At 44.5% G+C, this 20,306-nt stretch overlaps 1 protein-coding gene across 1 annotated transcript in view; it reads right to left on the bottom strand.

Moving 5' to 3' along the window:
- LOC117358684 (neurotrypsin-like) overlaps positions 1–20,306 on the bottom strand; it is a 106,874-nt gene that overhangs the window by 38,039 nt on the left and 48,529 nt on the right. The window contains 2 exon segments of the mRNA XM_033940193.1: positions 8,258–8,328; positions 8,330–8,400. Coding sequence (XP_033796084.1) covers positions 8,258–8,328; positions 8,330–8,400 — 142 coding nt within the window.

Genomic DNA, 20,306 nt, shown 5'->3' with positions numbered 1-20,306 from the left:
CAGAGTTTGCTCAGCAGAATTTCCCAGACTACCTCTTCTCTCAAACACTGACATGCTACCACCACCAACACTAGGAACACCTCACCGAGTATGCCAGCAATGCTTATAAACTTTATAAAACACATTATTATATTTTCTTATAAAGCATATATTTTAACTGAACTCAGCCTTGCCATTCACAAAAATAGAAAAGTTCCCATTTCAAGCTGTCTATGTACACTTTTCAAATCTAACATATTGTAATCACAAAACAGAAAATAAAATTATTTTTTCTACCTTTTGTTCTCTGGTTAATATTCAAATCTTGTTGGTCCCAGGCTCTTGTTGTTGCTTGCCAGGGTCTCCTTTCTCCGTGCTAACCATCCGTCTGCCATCTCTGTCCTCCCCTTCCGTTTCCCTTCCCTCTCCCGGAGATCTGGCATCTTTCCTTTTTTTTGTCTCCATCACAGATTCACCTTTTCTCAACTCCCCACCACCCCAGATCCACCATCTCTCCCTTTCTGTTCCCAACTATCCTCCTATCAGTATCTCTATCCCCCCCTCCACACCATTCCCCTGTTTCCAAGTTCTCTCCCTTTCTGTTCTTTCCCTCCCTAAATCCATTAAGCACCATCTCTCTCCCCACTCCCTCTGTTTTTAGACCCTTATTTCTAACCCCAAAGTCTGGCATATGCACGTATCTTTGAACCCCCTCTTCCCTCTCTCCCCTCTGTGTACTTTTACCACCAGGACCCCCCTCCCCGAAGGTCTGTCCCCCCCCTCGAAGGGCTACACCCCACCCCTGAAGGCCTGCACCCCCCCGAAGGACTTTATCCTCCCACCGAAGGTCTGTCACCCTCTGAAGGCCTAAACCCCACCCCTAAAGGCCCTGCACCCTCCCGAAGGATTGTACCCCCCACCCGAAGGTCTGTCCCCCCCTGAAGCCTGCACCCACTCCCGAAGGCCTGCACCCACCAAGCAATCGCTGCACCAACCCCAAGCTCTGCAACACCGACTGCACCCCGAAGGCCTGCACCCCCTGAAGGCCTGCACCCTGAAGGCTGTTCCCTTGAAGGCCTGCACCCCCCTTGAAGGTCTGCACCCCCCAAAGGCCTACACCCCGAAGGCCTGCACTCGAAGGCCTGCACCACACGAATGCCTGCATCCACCGAAGGCCTGTGCACCCCCGAAGGCCTGCACCCCTGAAGGCCTGCACTGAAGGCCTGCACCCCCCTGAAGGCCTGTTCCCCCCCTTGAAGGCTTGCACCCCTTGAAGGTCTGCACCCCCCCAAAGGCCTACACCCCCCCCGAAGGCCTGCCCCCTGAAGGCCTGCCTGCCCCTTGAAGGCCTGCACCCCTTGAAGGTCTGCACCCCCCCCCGAAGGCCTGTCCCCCTTGAAGGCCTGCCTGCCTGCCTGTCCCCCTCCCCCTTGAAAGCCTGCTTGCCTGCCGCCCGCCCCACCCTGAAGGCCTGATGCCCCGACCCACCCGAAGGACGCTCGCCCCCTGGCCTCCCCGCACCACCTATGAAGCAGCCGCAGCAGGATCGCGAAGTCAGCGTCAGCGATCCCTGCGCTGCTTCCTGCGCCACGGTCCCGCCCCTCCTCTGACGTCAGAGGAGGGGCGGGATCGCGGCGCAGGAAGCAGCGCAGGGATGCTGACGCTGACTTCGCGATCCTGCTGCGGGCTGCTTCACAGGTGGTGCAGGAAGGTCAGTGGGGCGAGGGTCCTTCGGGGGTGGCGGGGGACTGAACGGCAAGGCCTGGAACACCCCTTAGGGCTGGCACCCGGGCGGCCCGCCCCCCCGCTCCCCCTAGGTACGCCACTGGATTCAATATTGAAATAAAATTAAATAAAACATCCAAGCATAGTCACTGTTCACCATTGGAGCTCATTAAGAACCAAGCTCCTTGCCCTCAGTGAGAGATCCTTCACATATGCTTCCATATCATCCAAAAGCATTTCTTCCTTTTCACAGTGAGGCAGGAATCTCTAGCTTCCAGTAACATAAGATTAAGAAAGTAGATCTCCATAGCCAGTATGAAGGGGAGTGTTGTAGACAACATTGCAAAAAAAGACATTTTCCCCGACTATACTGGCTTTAGACAAAAATTGGCGACATCCACACTTACCCAAAGGGCCACAATGAATCATTTTAAAAAAAATTCTTTATTCATTTTCAACATTTTCAATAAGTGCAATACAAATTTAAAAAATGATTCCTAAAGGAGAAAGTATAACAGACTTATGTAGAATGTATCATTCGATTCCGTTGTCTTATGAGGTGGTGATCCGTGGTACATTGTTGTCACCTAAACCTCCATTGGATAGATATAAAAGTAGACTATTTGCCATAATGACTGGGCTAGCCATGCAAATGGTTACTAAAAACTGGAAAAATTGGGATAGACTTAATTTTTCCTTTTGGTGGGGTTCTTTATGTTTATGTTACAAATATGAGAAAATGAATTCAGAAATTACGTGTAATAATAAGCTATTTAAATTAACGTAGGGTCCACTGACAAATTTTGTTAACACTGATTAGCTGGATTATCCCCTTATTTTCTATTTGATTTACACATCCAGGGAGGGTGGAAGGGAGGGGGGGGCATTATATTTTCTTGTATTCATTGACCAAATGAAAGTGCTGTTTATGATTTTTACTGTATGTATCCACTTTGTTTTTGTTCATGAATTAGTGGGGGGAGGGAATGTTTTGCAGTATTTCTTTGATCGATTGTAAGTGCTGTCTTGAAGTCAATTGTATGTATATTTTAGTGTATATTTTTGAATGGAAAATTAATACAGAGTAAATTAAAAAAAAAAAAGAATGTATCCAATATAAGCAGGAATGCTGTTCCAAAATCACTGTGTAAATCTACAAACCAAAATGCATGAGGCAAATTATTTTTGGCATCTCCACATTTAATACACATAGCGGTATAAGCATATCACCCATGAAGGCCCATATTCTAGTATAAACAGTGCCTTAACTTAGGTGCTGGTAATTTCTCTACCAGCACCTAAGTTAAGTGCAAAATGCCATTTAAAAGGGTTTTTTTAAACAAAATTCAAGGTGCCTATAAAAACGGTGCCTGCATCATGCCTACAGAGGTGCTTTACAATGCCTAACACCACTGTAGGTGCGATTCACTTTGAAGGGTAGGTGCCAGAAATGTAGGCCTTGAAAACTCTGGCTTACATTTCCAACGCCTACCTTTCTTGAAGTTGTGGTTCTATAAATAGTGTCATCGCATGACTGATGGCCATTTTTAAGGCGGTAGCTGCTGATGGCACCACTTATAGAATCCAAGCCTAAATGCCTGAACTTATTTATTTATTCAATTTTCTATACTGTTCTCCCAAGGGAGCTCAGAACGGTTTACATTAATTTATAGTTTGTTAAGAATGTTGGCCCCCTCCTATGTTCCAATATCTATTTTTTGTGCATATTTTATTTGGATTTTTTTTTTTTTTTTTCAAAAATGGTTCAAAAAGATAGCCGCACTGAGGACAAACACATCTAGGAAATGGTCATTTTTAAATCAGAAAGTTGGTTTGAAAATGGCCATTTTTTCTGTATTTTTGGAAGTTTTTTTCCAAAAATGGATTTAGACGTCATATTGAAAATGCCTCTCTACATCAGCTGGCTCACCCTTTCTCCACATGTTTATTCACACCTTCAAAGAAATGCAGAAAGTTGGTGAGGCAAGACTTCCCTTGGCTGAACCTATGCTGACTCTGTCTCATTAAACCATGCATGTCTATGTGTTCCATAATTTTATTCTTTACTAGTCTTTAAGCCCGTTACATTAACGGGTGCTAGAATATATGTGTCTATCTGTCTTTCTTTCTTTCTCTCTCTCTCTCTCTCTCCTTGGCCGCTTTCTGTCTGTCTGTCTTTCTTTCTGTCTCTCTCTCTCCTTGGCCACTGTCTGTCTGTCTTTCTGTCTCTCTCTCTCCTCGGCTGTCCACCACCACCCCTTGCCTGCCCCCTGTCCAGCAGTAGTGCTTTCTTTCTGTCTCTCTCTCTCGCCTTGGCTGCTGTTTGTCATTTGTTCTTTCTGTCTCTCTCCTTGGCCGCTGTCTGTCTTTCTTTCTTTCTGTCTCTCTCTCTCCTTAGCAGCTGTCTGTCTGTCTTTTTTTCTTTGTCTCTCTCTCTCCTTGGGCTGTCTGTATGTCTGTCTTTCTTTCTTTCTGTCTCTCTGGCCCCTGTCTGTCTGTCTGTCTTTCTTTCTCTCTCTCTCTCTTTCTTTCTGTGGCCGCTGTTTTCTGACTTTTTTTCTTTGTCTCTCTCTCCTTGGCCACTGTCTATCTGTCTCTCTGGCCCCCTGTTGTGGAGTGGTGCTCGCTGGCTGTTGGGGGGCACTATAATGCATTAATGGAATGGATAGTGTGCAGAACATGTTGGTGGAGTATTTTGTAGATTTTTTCTACCTACAACACCTTCTTTTCGTATGGTTCAGGGTAAATCTAGTCAGAAACATATGCGTTAGTTAAGGCCACGCCCAATAGAAATGTACAAAAAGTTAGTACAACAATAACAGTCTGAATATGGATTGCAACCAAGGCCAGAAAAACAATACAGATAAGGAAAAGCATATTAATATTCTCTTTATGTATTTTGCTATTAAGCCAAATTATAGGGGAAATCAGGATATACATAACACTTCTAGAGGTATTAATAACTCCATGTTGAATTAAACTGCCTCCATGTTTCTTTCTGTCTGTCTCTGCATGTTTGTGCACTTTCCTGCCTTGATCCTCATGGCCTAATTGAGCTTGTTAGTTTGGAGTATATTTGATTTCACATTCCAATGCTGGGTATAGAAGAAAATCTTTCTTGAATAGGTTTTGAATGCAGTATTGATCAGGAATGAAATATGAGTGTTGCTTGTGTATGGATGAAGGGATCCCTATGTGTGAGAATGATGTGTGATAGAATGATTTGTATTTAATTTCAAATGTTTTACATATATAAGATTCAAGAAACTTTAAGGAGAAATTCTGAAAAGTACCACATCTGTAGTTCGACCTCTCTGACCTTTAAGCTAGCCTACCATAGAAACTTGTGAAGGGGGGCTCCTGTAGCCCACAAAGGAATTCTCAGTAAGGGGGATCTGGGGGGTTTTCTTGTGTGTGTTAGTGAAGTTTGAAGCTGTCAGCATTACTGAGTTTTGGTCAGAAGGCTGGTTTGATTTAAACTTTTTGAGAATTACAGTGTTTACTGGGGATGTTATATAATGTGTTGTGCATTCAGAAATTGATGTAAACAAAAATATGAATTTTTCCTATGTTAAAAGGAATTTTCTTTGTTCGTACCTAAAGACGGCCTCTGTTGGCTGATTGGTTGACAGGTGTGATGTCATGCTAAGCATTACAAAAGTATAAAAGTGAACTTTGTGAGAGCGGTTCTTTGAGATCATATTTGCCAGGAGAGATGTACATTGATATGCCTGGCTTTATATCTCCATTACAAATATGTCTTCTGAGACAAGAATGTAAGATTAATATTAATAAATAATAATATTGGACTGGTAATATATGTGCGATTGTCATTATTCCTGAACACTTAGGAGCAGTGCGCTAATCAGTGTCTATCTGTCATTCTTTCTGTCTGTGTCTCTCCCTGGCCCCCTGTCTGTCTGTCTTTCTTTCTTTCTTTCTTTCTCTCTCTCTCTCTCCTTGGCCACTGTCTGTCTGTCTGTTTTTTTTCTTTGTCTCTCTCTCTCTTTGGCTGCTGTCTGTCTCTCTGGCCCCCTGTCTGTTTGTCATTCTTTCTGTCTGTGTCTCTCCCTGGCCCCCTGTCTGTCTGTCTTTCTTTCTGTCTGTCTCTCTTGTCTCTCTCCCTAGCCCCCTGCCTGCCTGTCTCTCTCTGTTGCACCATGCCTGCCTGTCTCTCCGTGGCCCCCTTATGTCTCCCCCCTTTCCCTCTCCCCCTCTACATCCCTGTGCAACAGTAGCAGCATTTTTCTGCTTCCTTTACATTGTGTAATTTACCAGCATGGGAGCAACACCTCTTCTGATAGCCGGACACCTCGCAGCACCCTCACCCTGTCGGCCTCGTCCAGGCCAAAGGACACCCTCCTGCCGTTGCCCTTTCTGCCACTATCACTGCCGCCACACCGCAGGAGACAAACCGCTGCATGCGCACCGCAAACTGCCGCATGTGCTGTAAATCAAACATGGCCACAGAGGCACAAATTCACGGAGGCTGGGATCACGATTGTAAGTGCGCATGCTCACATAGGGTTTTATTATAGAGGATAATAGTTTCCGTTATCTTGACTGGAACTGAAGTCAGGCTTACTAGTCTGTAGTTTCCCTAATCATCCCTGGAACCCTCTTAAAAACATGTGTTACACTGGCCATTTTCCAAACTTCAGGTACTAAGGATGATCTTAACAACAGGTGACAGATCACTAACAGCATATCAGCAATTTCATGTTTGAGTTCTTTCATTGCTCTGGAGTGTGTACCATCTGGACCAGGTGATTTATCACTCTTTAATTTGTCAATTTGGATCAGTCTCTTGTGCACCTCAAACTGCTTTGTTGAGCTTGCTGTATAATTTGCTAGCTTCATATACCTTCTGAGTAGACCCTTTGATAATTCAGGAAACTCAGATATCTATTGTATTCACTTGGAGGATTAAAGCTACGAAAGTGAATTCACCTTGTCTGTTTAAAGAAAACATTTCTACAGGATGATATCTTAACATGAAAAGAAATTCAATACATTCACTCCAAAAGATAATAGGGTAATAATATATTGTTTATTTGACTGGTGCCAAAAAGGTTTTGCATGAGGAACTGGGACAGAATAACACAGGGAGTTGGGGCTCACAGGGAACATAATTTTCTTGCTGATTAAACTCATGGTGTGCAGTTTTCCTTGGTGTACCATACCTGCTCTATACCAGCTTGGTTCAAGCTGAGCAGCAGAACCAATTCACAGAACTGGTACACCTTTCAAAACATGGCAGAAGCAGTACAATGGATCTACTTGCCATTGCCAGTGATTGCCAGAAACACTGGGAACAGAAATAAACATGACAGAGCATCAGGTAATAACAATATAACTACTCAAAATGACAACAGCTGATAAGTATACCTTTCCATGCCATGGAGTTAACTCATGTTTCTTTCAAAGATAACCAATAGGTGACACCAGGAATCTTTTTTTTAGCATATTTTTGGATCATCATTATTCTGGTCCTGAATCTGTTAGAGATGCTAAAATAATTTTTCTGTCCAAGTGCTTCCACAGTGGCGTCAGGACCTTCAAGGGATTCAGTGAATCCCTAGCCTTGCCATTGACTGTCTTTTTTTTTTTTTCTTGTTTCTCTAAAGTTTGCAGCATTTTCTCTCTTTCTTTTCCTCTTCTCCTTTTCCATAGTAGAGAAGGAATGAGGGCAAAGGGGGTACAGAGGAGAGGGGTTGTGAATATAGATGGGAGAGTTTAGATAGCAAGAGGGAAGAGGGATGAGTTAGGGCTGAGGCAGGATGGAAAGAAAAAAAAATGGGCTAAAAATGAGGGATGATAGGCAGAGTGAGGGAAGCTGGCACAAAGAGGGAAGAATTTTGTCAGTTGACTCAACACATAGTATAGCCTGTCAATGATGTTGCTATTAATTTATGTTATGGCTATGAATATTGTGTTCCATTGTAGACCACTGAATTGTAGTTTTGTGTAATCTTTGTAGACTACTGAATTTAGTATTGTAAACCACTTAATATGATGTCATAGTGGTATATCAAGAATATAAATGAAATCAAGAGTAAAAGGATAAAAACAGAGAGGAGAATGTGGGGTGGAGTTAGGATAGGAAGAGGGAGATACGCAACAGGAGGAAGAGAAGGTAGGGAGTGAGAGGGTGTGGAAGAGAGGAGGTAAGTGAACAGCAGGATAAGGGCAGGGGAGAGGGTGGGTGAAGGATGGAGACAAGAGTGAGGGGAAGTGCAAGGTTAAAAGAGACTAGGAGAGGAAGAAGCTGTTGGGTACAGTTTTACATCAGAAAAGAGGACAGGTGGTGTTTTGTTGGGATCATTGTCGCAATATCTCCACTGGAATGGGAACTGTTATTTTGGAGCCACCAAGCCAAATGGGAAGTATGGTGGCAGAAAGTACTATGTAATGGCAGCCGAGCCCCCTGTTCTTGTTTTTGTTAGACTCAGAAGCTGTCAAACCCTTCATGTTTGGCATATTTACTAAATACCCTGTGCAAATGTCACTGCAGCATGCCATGATTGTCACACAGTGGTTGACCTACTCGTACCTGAATCCCAGCTGTCTGCAAGCCACCTGTGCACTGAGGTCTGTCCAGCCATCATCACAACGGTACCCCAACTTCTCCGCTGTAATAAACCTCCACCCTTCCTTCACTAGGGCTTCTTCCACCAGACAGCCTCACTTTGCCCTCTGTAAGATAAAGGATAGAGAGAAAAGAGAACACACAACAGCTAAGGCATTCATACGTCTCTAATGCTACAGTAACAAGTTTCAGATGCCCTGAAGCAACAATTTGAGGTCAGGCAGACACATCAAAATGAAGTGTAAATCTACCCTTATAGCATAAGAGGCATCATGGAAGTTAACAATAGGGATCAATAATAAAAGACAAAGTAAAATGCACATTCTAGCACAGATAAAAGTGAGTATTTGCAGCTATTTTGTAATTAGAACTTTGGCAAGAACCCCTCTTATTAATATACTGTAGACATGGCTTTGGAAGGGGGGAGCCACAGGTGTCATGGACCCCTCAAAAATCTCCTTATATCCTGCTACTGCTGCTGCTGTTTCAGCAGCGGCAAACAAAGATAAGGGATCATGGGGCTACTCTATTCATTCTTGTGGTTGCCGGCTCTTCCCCAGAAGTGAAAATGATGTCAGAAGGGGAAGGGGGTGGCAGCCACAAGGATGAATAGAGCGGTCCTGCAACACCTTTATCTTTTGCTGTCAGTGGAAAGAGGTGGAGAGACATGATGGATGGAAAGGGGAGGAAGGGAGTCAGGCAATGGATGGAAAGGGGAAGGGAGAGAGGGCCAGGAGCTGGATGGAAAGGGGGAGAGAGGGGGTCAGGTGCTAGATGGAAGGGTGGGGGGAGAAAGAAGGAGGTTGCAGACATTGGATGGAGGAGGAGATGGGGGCAGATGCTAGATGGAAGGGGAGAGAGGGCAGATACTGGATATAAGGTAAAAGAAGCAGATGATGAATGAAAGGGAGGCAGGGCAGATGCTGGATGGAAGGGAAAAGAGGAGGTCAGGACAGGTGCTGGATGGGAGAGGAGGAGAGTGAGAGGGGTCAGATGCTAGATGGAAGGGGATAGAGGAGGTCAAACAAAGAATGGAAGGGGAGAGAGGAGGTCAGGTGCTGGATGGGAGGGAAGAGAGAGGGATCTGGCATGGGATGGAAAGGGGAGCAAGAGAGTCAGGCAATAAATGGAAAGGGAAGAGAGGAGGTCAGGTGTTGGGTGGAGGGGAGAGGGGGTCAAGCTGGATAGAAAGGGGAGAAAGGTGGTCAGATGCTGATGGAGGAGGAGTAAGGTGCTTTATGGAAGAGAGGGAGAAAGAGAGGGTGCAGACACTGGATGGGTGGGGGAGAAAGAGGGGCAAGTGCTGGATGAAAGGGGGAGCAAGAGGGGATAGATGCTGGATAGTAGGGGAAGAGGAAGCAGGAGGAGGAGAGAGGGTGCACACTGGATGGAAGGGGAGAGAGGGGTAGATGCTGGATGGAAGGGAGAGAGGAGGTCAGGTACTGGATGGAAGGTGTAGAAGTGAGGAAGGGAACGATGCTGGGTGGAAGGAGGAGAAGAGAAGGGAAGCAGACACTGGATAGAAGGGGAAGAGGGTGCAGATGCTGAATGGAAGTAGGAGACAGGGTTCAAATGCTGGATGGGGAGAAGAGTTACTGATAGACTGGGAAAAAAGAGGAAGTACCAGAGTGAGGGAAAGCTGTAGTAGGTACAGTTTTAAAAAAAGGAAAATTGTAGACTATTTAGTATGAAAGAATTAAATCTGGACAGAGGCAGAAAAATAAATTGAAGAAAGCTGTGAGGAAAAGTAGGAGAGAAAATGACAGAGTGACAGGAAATCTTGGCAAGAGAGTAAAGAGGAAAACAAGGAAAGCAGAAACCAGAGCCCGAGACTGACATATTTAGAAGTAAAGAAAAACGTAAAAAATAGTTAATGTTATTTTTAGTTTAGGATAAAGTAGTGTGGTAGCTGTGTTAATAAACGTTAATGAAAATTGAAATATGGTGATCTCTTTTTATTGGACTAATTTTAATACATTTTTGATTAATGTTTGGAGACCAAACCTCCTTTCTGTCAGAGCAGGGTACATGCTGTATACTGTCCTGGCCTGAGGAAGGTATTTTTGGCCTCCCAAAGCTAATTGAAAAATGTATTTAGTCCAATAGAATGGTATCATATTCAGGGCTGGATTAATGGGTAGGCCCAGTAGGCATATGCATAGGGCCCAAAATTGTCAGGGGGGCCCGCTGAAGGAGGAGAAACAGACAAGCGACTCACCTTGCCAATTATTTTTTTTTTCAAACGGCAACGCAGCCCCCCACAATATCAACAGCAACACGCCCCCCCCCCCCGACATCAACGGAAATGCGGCCAGCTGATGCAAGAAGGTCCCATGATGACTGCTTCTGCCGGTCCATCCCCTTCCGACGTTACTAACTTCTTTCGGAGCAAGACCTTCCTGCAGCAGCTGGCTGCGTTGCCATTGATGTCAGGGGGCCGCATTGCCGTTGATGTTGGGGGGCCGCATTACCATTGATGTCGGGGCGGGTGTTGCCATCAATGCCGTTTTGCATTTGTTTGGAGGGAGAGAGAAAGGAGCATGGAAGGGTGGTAGAGGGAGAGAAAGGGGGTACATGCTTATGGAAGTGGGGGAAAGGGAAAGGGGAGGAGAGACATAAGGGGGAAAGTACTGGAGGGGATTGTGTTGGAGGGAAAGAAAGGGGGGCAGATGCTGATGGAATTGGTGTGCGGGAAAGGAGAGAGATATAAGGGGGAAGGATACTGGATGCAATTGGGTTGGAGGGAAAGGGGGCAGAAGCTGATGGAAGTGGGCGAGAGGAGAGAGTGAAATGCCAGACCATGGGGATGTGGGAGAGGGAAGGAGAGGAGAGAGATGCCAGACCATTGGAGGGGGAAGGGAAGAAGATGGATGCCACACCAATGAGGGGGGGGGGGGAGATGGAAGGGATAGGCAGACAATTTCTGGAAGAAGCATAGAAAGAGAGCAGATGCCATATGGAAGATGCAGAGAGAGGGCAGACAGTGGATGGAAGGAAGAGAATGATGAGAAGATGAGGAAAGCAGAAACCAGACAACAAAGGTAGAAAACAATTTCTATTTGTATTATTATTTCTTTTTGCTTTAGGATAAAGTTTATTGCAGCTGTGTTGATAATCATTTATTAACAGAAAATGGAAATAAGGTGATCCTGTTTATTGGACTAATTTTAATACAATTTTACTAATTCATAGACCATAACTCCTTTCTCAGGTCAGGACAGGGATACTGTAACAGCAGTATAGTTTACTGACCTGAAGAAAGAAGTTTTAACCTCTGAAAGCTAAGTAAGAAATGTTTGTCCAATAAAATGATGGGCACTAATTTTCCTGCCATGCCCCATGCCTCCTACCCATAAGCAAAATAAATTGGTGGCTTCTCAAAGCTCTGCCAGCTGAAGATTCTTCCTCTAGGAATGAAGGGAGATTTGTTCAGAGATATATGGAGGTTGCAGAGAAGAAAAACTGTACACTGGCACTGGTATGGTACTCTTTGTTGTTTGTTTTGAATTTTAAAACAAAAGAAATAAAGAAGTAAATAAGAAAATGGGTAAATACATGGGGCAGAGCAGGGCGGGGCATGGTGAGGCAGGGCGGGGCAGGGGGGTCCAGTGCCTAGGGGCCCTCAATGAATTAATCCTGTCCTGATCATATTGCCCAAATGTTGTTTAATTTGTATTCGTTAACCATTTTCGATAGGACATCTATGTCCAACTTTGGACGTTTCCCACAAGATGTCCATTCGGAGGCAGAGAAATGACCATTTTTGAAACCAGCCACTGCAAGATGTTCAATTTTTTTTTTTTTAAATTGCCTACTTAGACATCTTGGATGCCAGGGTGTCCAACCTTTAGGATGTCCAACTTTATTTGCCATTTTCGACCACAAAACTGTCCAAGTTCAAAACATCCTAATTCAGACCATTTGCACATGGGAGGGGCTAGCATTGTAATGAACTGGCCACATAGGCATACCAATGCAGCAGTGGAGCACCTTAGAGGGCACTGCTGTGACCTTCACATTAAAGTTACCAGATGTACATCTCACCATAACCCCCTTCTAATGTATGGTGAGCCCTCCAAAACTTCGTTGTCCGATTAAGACCTGGGCTTCAGTGTCTCCCTCTTTTGTTTTTTTAATTTTTAGTTTTAACTTTATTTTGTTTCTTTCATCTATTTTATTTATTAGTTTTATTTATTCTGTTCATTTTACTTTTAATTTTACCCTGGGCGAGTCAGAAAATCACTAACATCTTTGAATGTAGGCGTTTGACAGTTATAGAATCTAAAGGCCTTGAGCTGTTAATCTTTAGCCAAGGCCTTTCCTACTTGCGTTTGGTGATGGCTAAGGATCGTTGCAGGATCGCAGCTCTTCTTTTCTCTCTTTTGGATGCTGATGACTTTTGGATGACTTTGAGTGGAGCGTCTGCTGTGTTTGGGCTCAGTTCTGCTCTGTGCTCTCTCTTCTCGTCTTCTGCTTGTTGGCTGCGCTGTGGATGCCGCTGCTTGCATCGGGCACTGAGTTGGAGTGGTTCTTGGGGACTGCAGCTTCCCTTTCGTGCTGGCGGGACTGCGTTGTATCTGATGGCTGCACTGTTGGCTTCTTCCAGCACCAGAGATTGTTGTGCACTACTTTTCTGGCGGGTCGGGACCAAGGACAGTTGACAGAGGCTGTGCTGTTGGCTTGCATCAGTGGGGCCTCCCTGGATGGTGTATAGCGTTGGATGACCTTTTATGGCCTGCCTCTTCTTCCTGGTTTCTTTGCCTTCTGTTCTTGGGCCCAGATTGCAGCCTGACAGGGATGGCCCCACAGCTCACTATCACTTCTTTGTGTCGATACCTTCCTTGCAGATATGGAGCACTATTGGACCAGATTGATGATTGGACTTAGCACCAGACTGGAATTTATTTTGCTCAGTCTCCAATCTCTTAAACTTATTTGTTTATTTTAATTTATTCTTTTTATTTCTTTTATCTTTTTTTTTTATTATTTGAATTGTACCTTTCCCTCACAATTCTTGGAATTTTGTTATATTTTCTATTATAATAATTATTTACTCACAACAACCAAACAGAACTTGATAGCGAGATTCTCTCGAACTTCTTCCAGTCAAAGTACAAACCATCCGCGATAATCTTGACCAAACCAACCCACTCCTACACACCCCAGCCTATCCCAAATACCCCATTCTCCACCACTCTCTCTCAATTTGATATGGCCACCCATGCCGAAGTTCTTGAAACCCTGAGAGAACTCAAACCTTCCAACACCATCCTCGATCCCTGCCCATCCAGCCTCCTGCTGTCCACAGAAGACGCCATGGCAGAATCCATCCCCATCATTAACACCTCCCTCTCCACAGGAACAGTTCCCCTCAGCTGGAAATCAGCTATTATCAAACCCACTCTAAAAAAAGCCCATCCTTGACCCTAACAAACCCGGCAACTATCGCCCGGTCTCAACTCCCATTTGTCTCCAAACCTCAAATGAATTGTGCTCCGCCGACTACACCCTTTCATTGAAGAACAAGCTGCTCTGTCCCCTGCTCAATCCGGCTTCCGAACAGGCCACAGCATGGAGTCGGTTCTCCTAGATGTCATTGATGATAGCTGGGCAATACTCGACAAAGGCAGCGATGCCCTACTAGTCCTACTTGATCTCAGTGCTGCCTTTGACACGGTCGACCACGACCTCCTCATATCCAGACTCTATGACTTGGAATCAAGGATTCTGCCCTCCAATGGTTCACCTTCTTCCTCCATCAAAGGACCCAAACTGTCCTACTAGGGACAACAAATCTAGCCCCAAGCCTATCAAATATGGCGTTCCCCAAGGCGCCCTTCTATCCCCCCTCCTATTCAACCTCTATATCAGACCTGTCATTGATATAGCGCAGAAATAAACATTAAAATCCACTTATGCTGATGACATTCAGCTGCTCCTCCCACTTGGCGAGAACCAATCGTCCAAATTGCTAACCTCCAACACTGCCTCTCTGACATGAAAACCTGGATGACAAACAACAAACTACAACTGAACGCCTCTAAGACCGAACTCTTATGGATCAGGAAAAAAAGGACCACATACACACGCCCAACACTAGCATGGGACTCCACTCTACTAACGGCAACAGATCAAGTACACAGCCTAGGAGTAACCTTAGACGGACACCTATCCTATCCGCCCACATATCCCAAGTAGTCTCTACTCCTTCTATACCTCCACCAACTGAGAAGGATCAAACCCTACATCTCCACACTGACCTGGCCCAACTCCTCTAGCATATGTCCTCTCCAGAATGGATTACTGCAACTCCCTATTTAATGGACTAACCAAAAAAATTCTCAAGCGTCTCCAACGGGTCCAAAATGCAGCTATCCGCCTCCTACACACCCTCAACTACCATGATCCCATCTCCCCAGCACTTCGCGCTGAACACTGGTTCCCAATTAGCCAGCGCTGTGCATTCAAGGCCATGGCAATAGCGCATAAAATAATTTATGCTACCACCCCCTCCTACATAAAATCCAAGCTACCCATCTACATCCCCACCCGCACCCTCCGCTCAGAATCGGAGACACGCCTATGCATTCCCCCCGGAGGGTCCCTCCTTTCAGAAACTGCCCGCAAACGCTCCTACAGCCACTACATTCCCCATCTCTGGAACCAATTCTCCCCTCAACTCAGACTACAGAACTCTTTAATGACATTCCGGAAAATGGTAAAGACCCTCCTCTTCAACTAAAGGTCACCCTCAGTCTACACCCCTCCCCTTAAGCTCCTCCTCTACTCTTCCTTCTCCTTTCTAATCTTCCCCTAATTCCTATATAGTCCTCTCTCAGCCTGTACTCAAATAACTTGTATTTAAACTTGTATTTAAACTACTTATATTTAAACTACTGCTCTTATAATAATTGTTTACTCACAACAACCAAACAGAACTTGATAGCGAGACTCTCTCGAACTTCTTCCAGTCCAAAGTACAAACCATCCGCAATAATCTTGACACCAACACCAACCCCACTCCTACACACCCCCAGCCTATCCCAAATACCCCATTCTCCACCACTCTCTCTCAATTTGATATGGCCACCCATGCCAAAGTTCTCGAAACCCTGAGAGAACTCAAACCCTCCAACACCATCCTCGATCTCTGCCCATCCAGCCTCCTGCTGTCCACAGAAGACGCCATGGCAGAATCCATCCTTCCCATCATTAACACTTCCCTCTCCACAGGAACAGTTCCCCTCAGCTGGAAATCAGCTATTATCAAACCCATTCTAAAAAAAGCCCACCCTTGACCCTAACGAACCCGGCAACTATCGCCCGTTCTCCAACCTCCCATTTGTCTCCAAACTCCTCAAACGAATTGTGCTCCATTGACTACACCCTTTCATTGAAGAACAAGCTGCTCTGTCCCCTGCTCAATCCGGCTTCCGAACAGGCCACAGCACGGAGTCGGTTCTCCTAGATGTCATTGATGACAGCTGGGCAATACTCGACAAAGGCAGCGATGCCCTACTAGTATTTAAACTGCTGCACAGTCGTGTATGTCCAAACATTTAAATCTACTGTATTATCTTGTATGTACAATTACACTCATTGTGAATGTTTACTTGTAGACTATTCTGAGCTACTGGGAGGACGGGATAAAAATATAAATAAATAAATAAATACTTTAGCTAGATTGTGAGCCTTCAGGACAGATAGGGAAATTCTAAGTACCTGTATTTTATTGTAAACGACTTAGATCTGTAATATGCTTAAGCTGTAAACATACTATACCCTTATGGCTGCAGGTGGCACCGATATGGTATAGTAGGATTTTGGTGTGCTCACACTTTCCACCATAAATATAGTGGTTAGAATGTCTTATGGGCCTGGGTCCTCCTCTCTATGGCTCAGTAGCCCACTCACCAGGCTACTTAAGACACAAGTGTGCCGCTCTACTAGGCTTTCCCATACTAGATGATGCTGTTCTAGAGCCAGGTATGTACTGTTTTATTCAGATCTTTATTGGGTGGGAGGGGGTTAGTGACCACTGGAAGAGTGTAGGGAGGGACATAACAATCCCTCCAGTGGTCATCTGTTCAGTTTGGGTACTTTTTTGGCACTTAGACGCTTTTAAAACAGGTCTAGTTCAGAATGTCTAAATTCCATGCAGGACATCTTGGGAAAAGTTTGACTATTACCGCAAGATGTCCAAGTCTAAGCCCACCCAGAACATGCCTCCAACAACAGAACACACCTCTTTAGTCTTGGACGCACAGCAGCTAGGATGCCTCACAACATGTCCAGAAAGACAGTTTTGAAAATTGTCACTTGGATGTTTTTGCGAGAAAAATGTCCAAGTGCTGATTTAAGCCATTTTGGACATTTTAGAGTTTTGAAAATGCACCTAATAGTATAATGATTGTAATATATCAGTTTTTAAAATTTACTTCTGCTCTCTTTATATTTTGTATAGTACAGGGGAACGTGCATCACTTTTTCTCTTTTTCCAGTGTTGCTTTGTGGCATCTTGGGAGAGTATCAGGAAGTGGATTGGCGAACATGATGGGGGAGGGGGTGCTGTAGAGCATGAGGAGGGAGTCCCAAATGTTGTTTGTAGTGCATTATCAGTAGTTAAAGAAATATTTTAGTAGCTTGAAAATTTTAATTTTCATGGTGCCTGTGCATCTTTTTGACTTAATTTGATATGGAATGGTACAACTGAATTATCGTATTTACTCGAATATAAGTCAATCCGAGTATAAGATGAGGTACCCTTCCCCCCCAAAAGAGGAAAAAAGGTTGATTCGAATATAAGACAGAGGGGGGGGGTTAATATTAATGTGCCCTGTCACCCACCTCACTCCCTCCCCTAACAGGCTCTGCACTCACCCCCACCTCACTCCCTGCCAGGCTCTGCATCCAGCCCCCTCCCTCCCTGCCCTGCCAGGCCCTCCACCCTGTCCCCCTCCTTCCTTGCCAGGCTCTGCACCCATCCCCCTCCCTCCCTGCCAGGTTCTGCACACAGCCCCCTCCCTGCCCTGTACCCCCTCTCTCCCGATGTTCTGCAGGCCTCTACCAGGCTTGCTATATAACCTGGTGGGCTGGAACAGGAGGGATCTCTCCTGTCCCAGGCGACTCTATCAATTTTTTTTTACCTCTCACCCATCTCCTCATGCGTACCTTTTTGAATCCCTGGTGGTCCAGCGGTATACCAGGCAGAGACGAGTTTTCCACACTCCCCTGCACTTAGCTCCTCCCTGAATGGCCACCTTGAGTTCTTGTGGCCTAGCGGTGTACCGGGCATGAGCGAGCTTTCCTTGCTCCTGCCTGGAGCTGCTCACTGAATGGCTGCCACAAGTTCTCACTTGGTTTGTAAACCCTTTGAAGCTCAAACATATGACTCCTACAAACCATAAGATTTGTGATTTATGTTATCATTTGCCTGTGTCTGCTTTTTATGTGGGACAAACAAGCTGACTGTTCAGAAAAAAAAAAAAAAGAATTCATGAACACAAAAGTGTTTTTTTTTTTAACATCAGAGATTTGAGCCAGTTGAACATCATTGTTTGAATGCAGATCATTCTTTTTAAAGTTTGAAATGCTGCATTGTTGATCAGGTTCCTTCTTTTGTAAAAGGTGGCAACTAGCAAATTTGTTCACTTCAATGGGAACGCTGAAAAGCCTAATGACTAAAATTTAAAAACAGAATGGAAGTATTTTTTTTTATTAATGAATGTAAAACCTTACTTGTTTTATTAGAATGTGATATATGCGGAGGAGCATTTTCAATATGATGTCTAAATCCGATTTTGGATGTTTTGGAGAAAACGTCCAGAAATCCAGTACAGAAAATGGCCATATTCAAACCAGAAACACAACTTTTTGTTTCGAAAAAGGCCAGTTCCTAGATGTGTTTGGTCTCAGTGTGTCTATCTGTTTGAGCCATCTTTGAAAAAAAGAAAGTCCAAATGAAACACGCACAAAAACCAGCCATTGGGAAGTAGGAGGGGCCGGCATTCTTAGCAGACTGGCCACACAGACATCTCAGCAGAGCAGTTGGGCATTTCAGTGAATTTCACATAAAAGGTCCCAGATACACATTACATTAGATTAGTGACTTTTATTCCACCATTACCTTGAGGTTCAAGGTGGATTGCATTAGAGGTTATCTGGACAATTCCAGAAGAGATTACATAGTTGAGCGGTTTACTTTTGGGGATTAAGATAAGGAGACCAGAACTGAACGATGTACTCCAGGTGAGGCCGCACCATGAAGCGATACAGAGGCATTACCTAATCTAATCTAATCTATTTGTGTGTTGCTCATACCTATACAGGCTCAAGATGACTTTAAAGAGGAGAGAGGGGCGAGGATGGGGAGGGAAGGAGGAGAGGAGGGAAAGAGGGGTGGAGGATAGGTAGGAGGGGAGAGAGGGAGGAGAAAGATATCCCTTTTTTAATAATTTCCAGCATCCTGTTTGCTTTCCTGGCCGCCACCACACATTGGGCAGAAGATTTTATCATACTGTATTGTCTACAATGACATCCAGATCCTTTTCTTGGGCGCTAACTACCCAAGGTGGACCCTAGCATCAGGTAACTGTGATGTCCTAAGGTTCTGTGCAGGCATTGACAGAGTTGTGTCTATTATGAGGAAGCATTGGCACATTATGCAGTTGCACCCTTTGTTTACATCTAAACCTCTGAGGATTGCCTACATCCGTCTTCCATATCTGAAAGAAGTTCTATGCCCCTGGAATTCCTCTATACTTGCAGCCATTTGCAAGACTGGGGGGCGGTCATTCAAAGTGTCAGAAATGCAAAACATGTGATGCCTTTATCTGCCATCATGTTTCTATGTTTCTATGATTGGAGCAATGACTAATGGGTGGGGTATAAGCGTCCATCTCTGCATGGGCTATTTGAGCACAGTGTATGCCGATCTGAGTACGTAAAGCTTTTGACAAATCTATGATTTTTGTTTTGCATTTTATTTGAGGTCTTTTATTCTTTCACAGGCTCTGTCCCATTTTCCTGATGCAGCCTTCTGGCGAAATGCTTGGCCATCATCAGTCGGGCAGGGAGCTTGATTAGCCATACACACTGAAAATACATGCTGAAAAGATAAGTATAATTTAAAAGTATATAATTTGAAATCGAGCGCAAAATGAGTGTGAAATTAACTGTACGGGCACACAATGGAGGTTTTTATGCCGATGAAGTGATTTTACCTTTTCAAGTCCGAGGAAGGTTTTCTTCCTGATGAGGTTCTGAGGCTTTTCCTCCATTGTTGGTGCATTGAGTCATTTGGATTTATGTATATTCACAGCTATTTTGGGTTATGTGTTTGAATTACTTTTTTGCTGTGGGAGATTTTGTTTATTTTTGACAAGTCATTGCCCCAGGTACATTAGATAGAGTGTGACCCCATTGGGACAGATGGAAAAAAATGCTTGAGTATCTAAATGTAAACCACTTAGGCTATGTGGTCTATAAATACTAAAATTAAATAACTGACCTTATTTATGTGGTGACCTTAGCCGATTAACACCCCCCTTATACAAAACCGTAGCGCAGTTTTTAGCACTGGCCGCGGTAGTAACAGCTCCAACGTTCATTGAATTCCCTTGAGCGCCAGAGCTGTTACCGCCACAGCCAGCACTAAAAACCATGCTACGGTTTTGTTAAAGGAGGGGTTGGTGCAGAATTATGGCACTTAACTGGCCAAGCGCTGACTCTACCTCAGAATGCCCCAAAATAGCTCGTTTTGAGTTTGGTGCTAAGTGGTCATTTTCAGTAGCACTAACTGGTTAAGTGCCACCGAAAATGATCAGTTAGCCCCAAACAAACAATTTAACCAACCGAGAGCTATTTCTGGCCAGTTAAATGACTTTGAATATCAACCTCATAATCTATATTGCCTAAATTCCTATGGAAACAAAGCAATTCACAAATTTGACTAAATAAATAACAAAATATTCCTTACCTACAGTTTGGCCTAACTAGCAAAATAAGAATAAAG

The sequence above is a fragment of the Geotrypetes seraphini genome, chromosome 4 (genome assembly GCF_902459505.1).
Source record: "Geotrypetes seraphini chromosome 4, aGeoSer1.1, whole genome shotgun sequence".
NCBI classification, from domain to species: Eukaryota; Metazoa; Chordata; class Amphibia; order Gymnophiona; family Dermophiidae; genus Geotrypetes; species Geotrypetes seraphini.
Note: the sequence above shows the minus strand (reverse complement) of the source record. Positions and strands in the feature narration are given on the sequence as shown.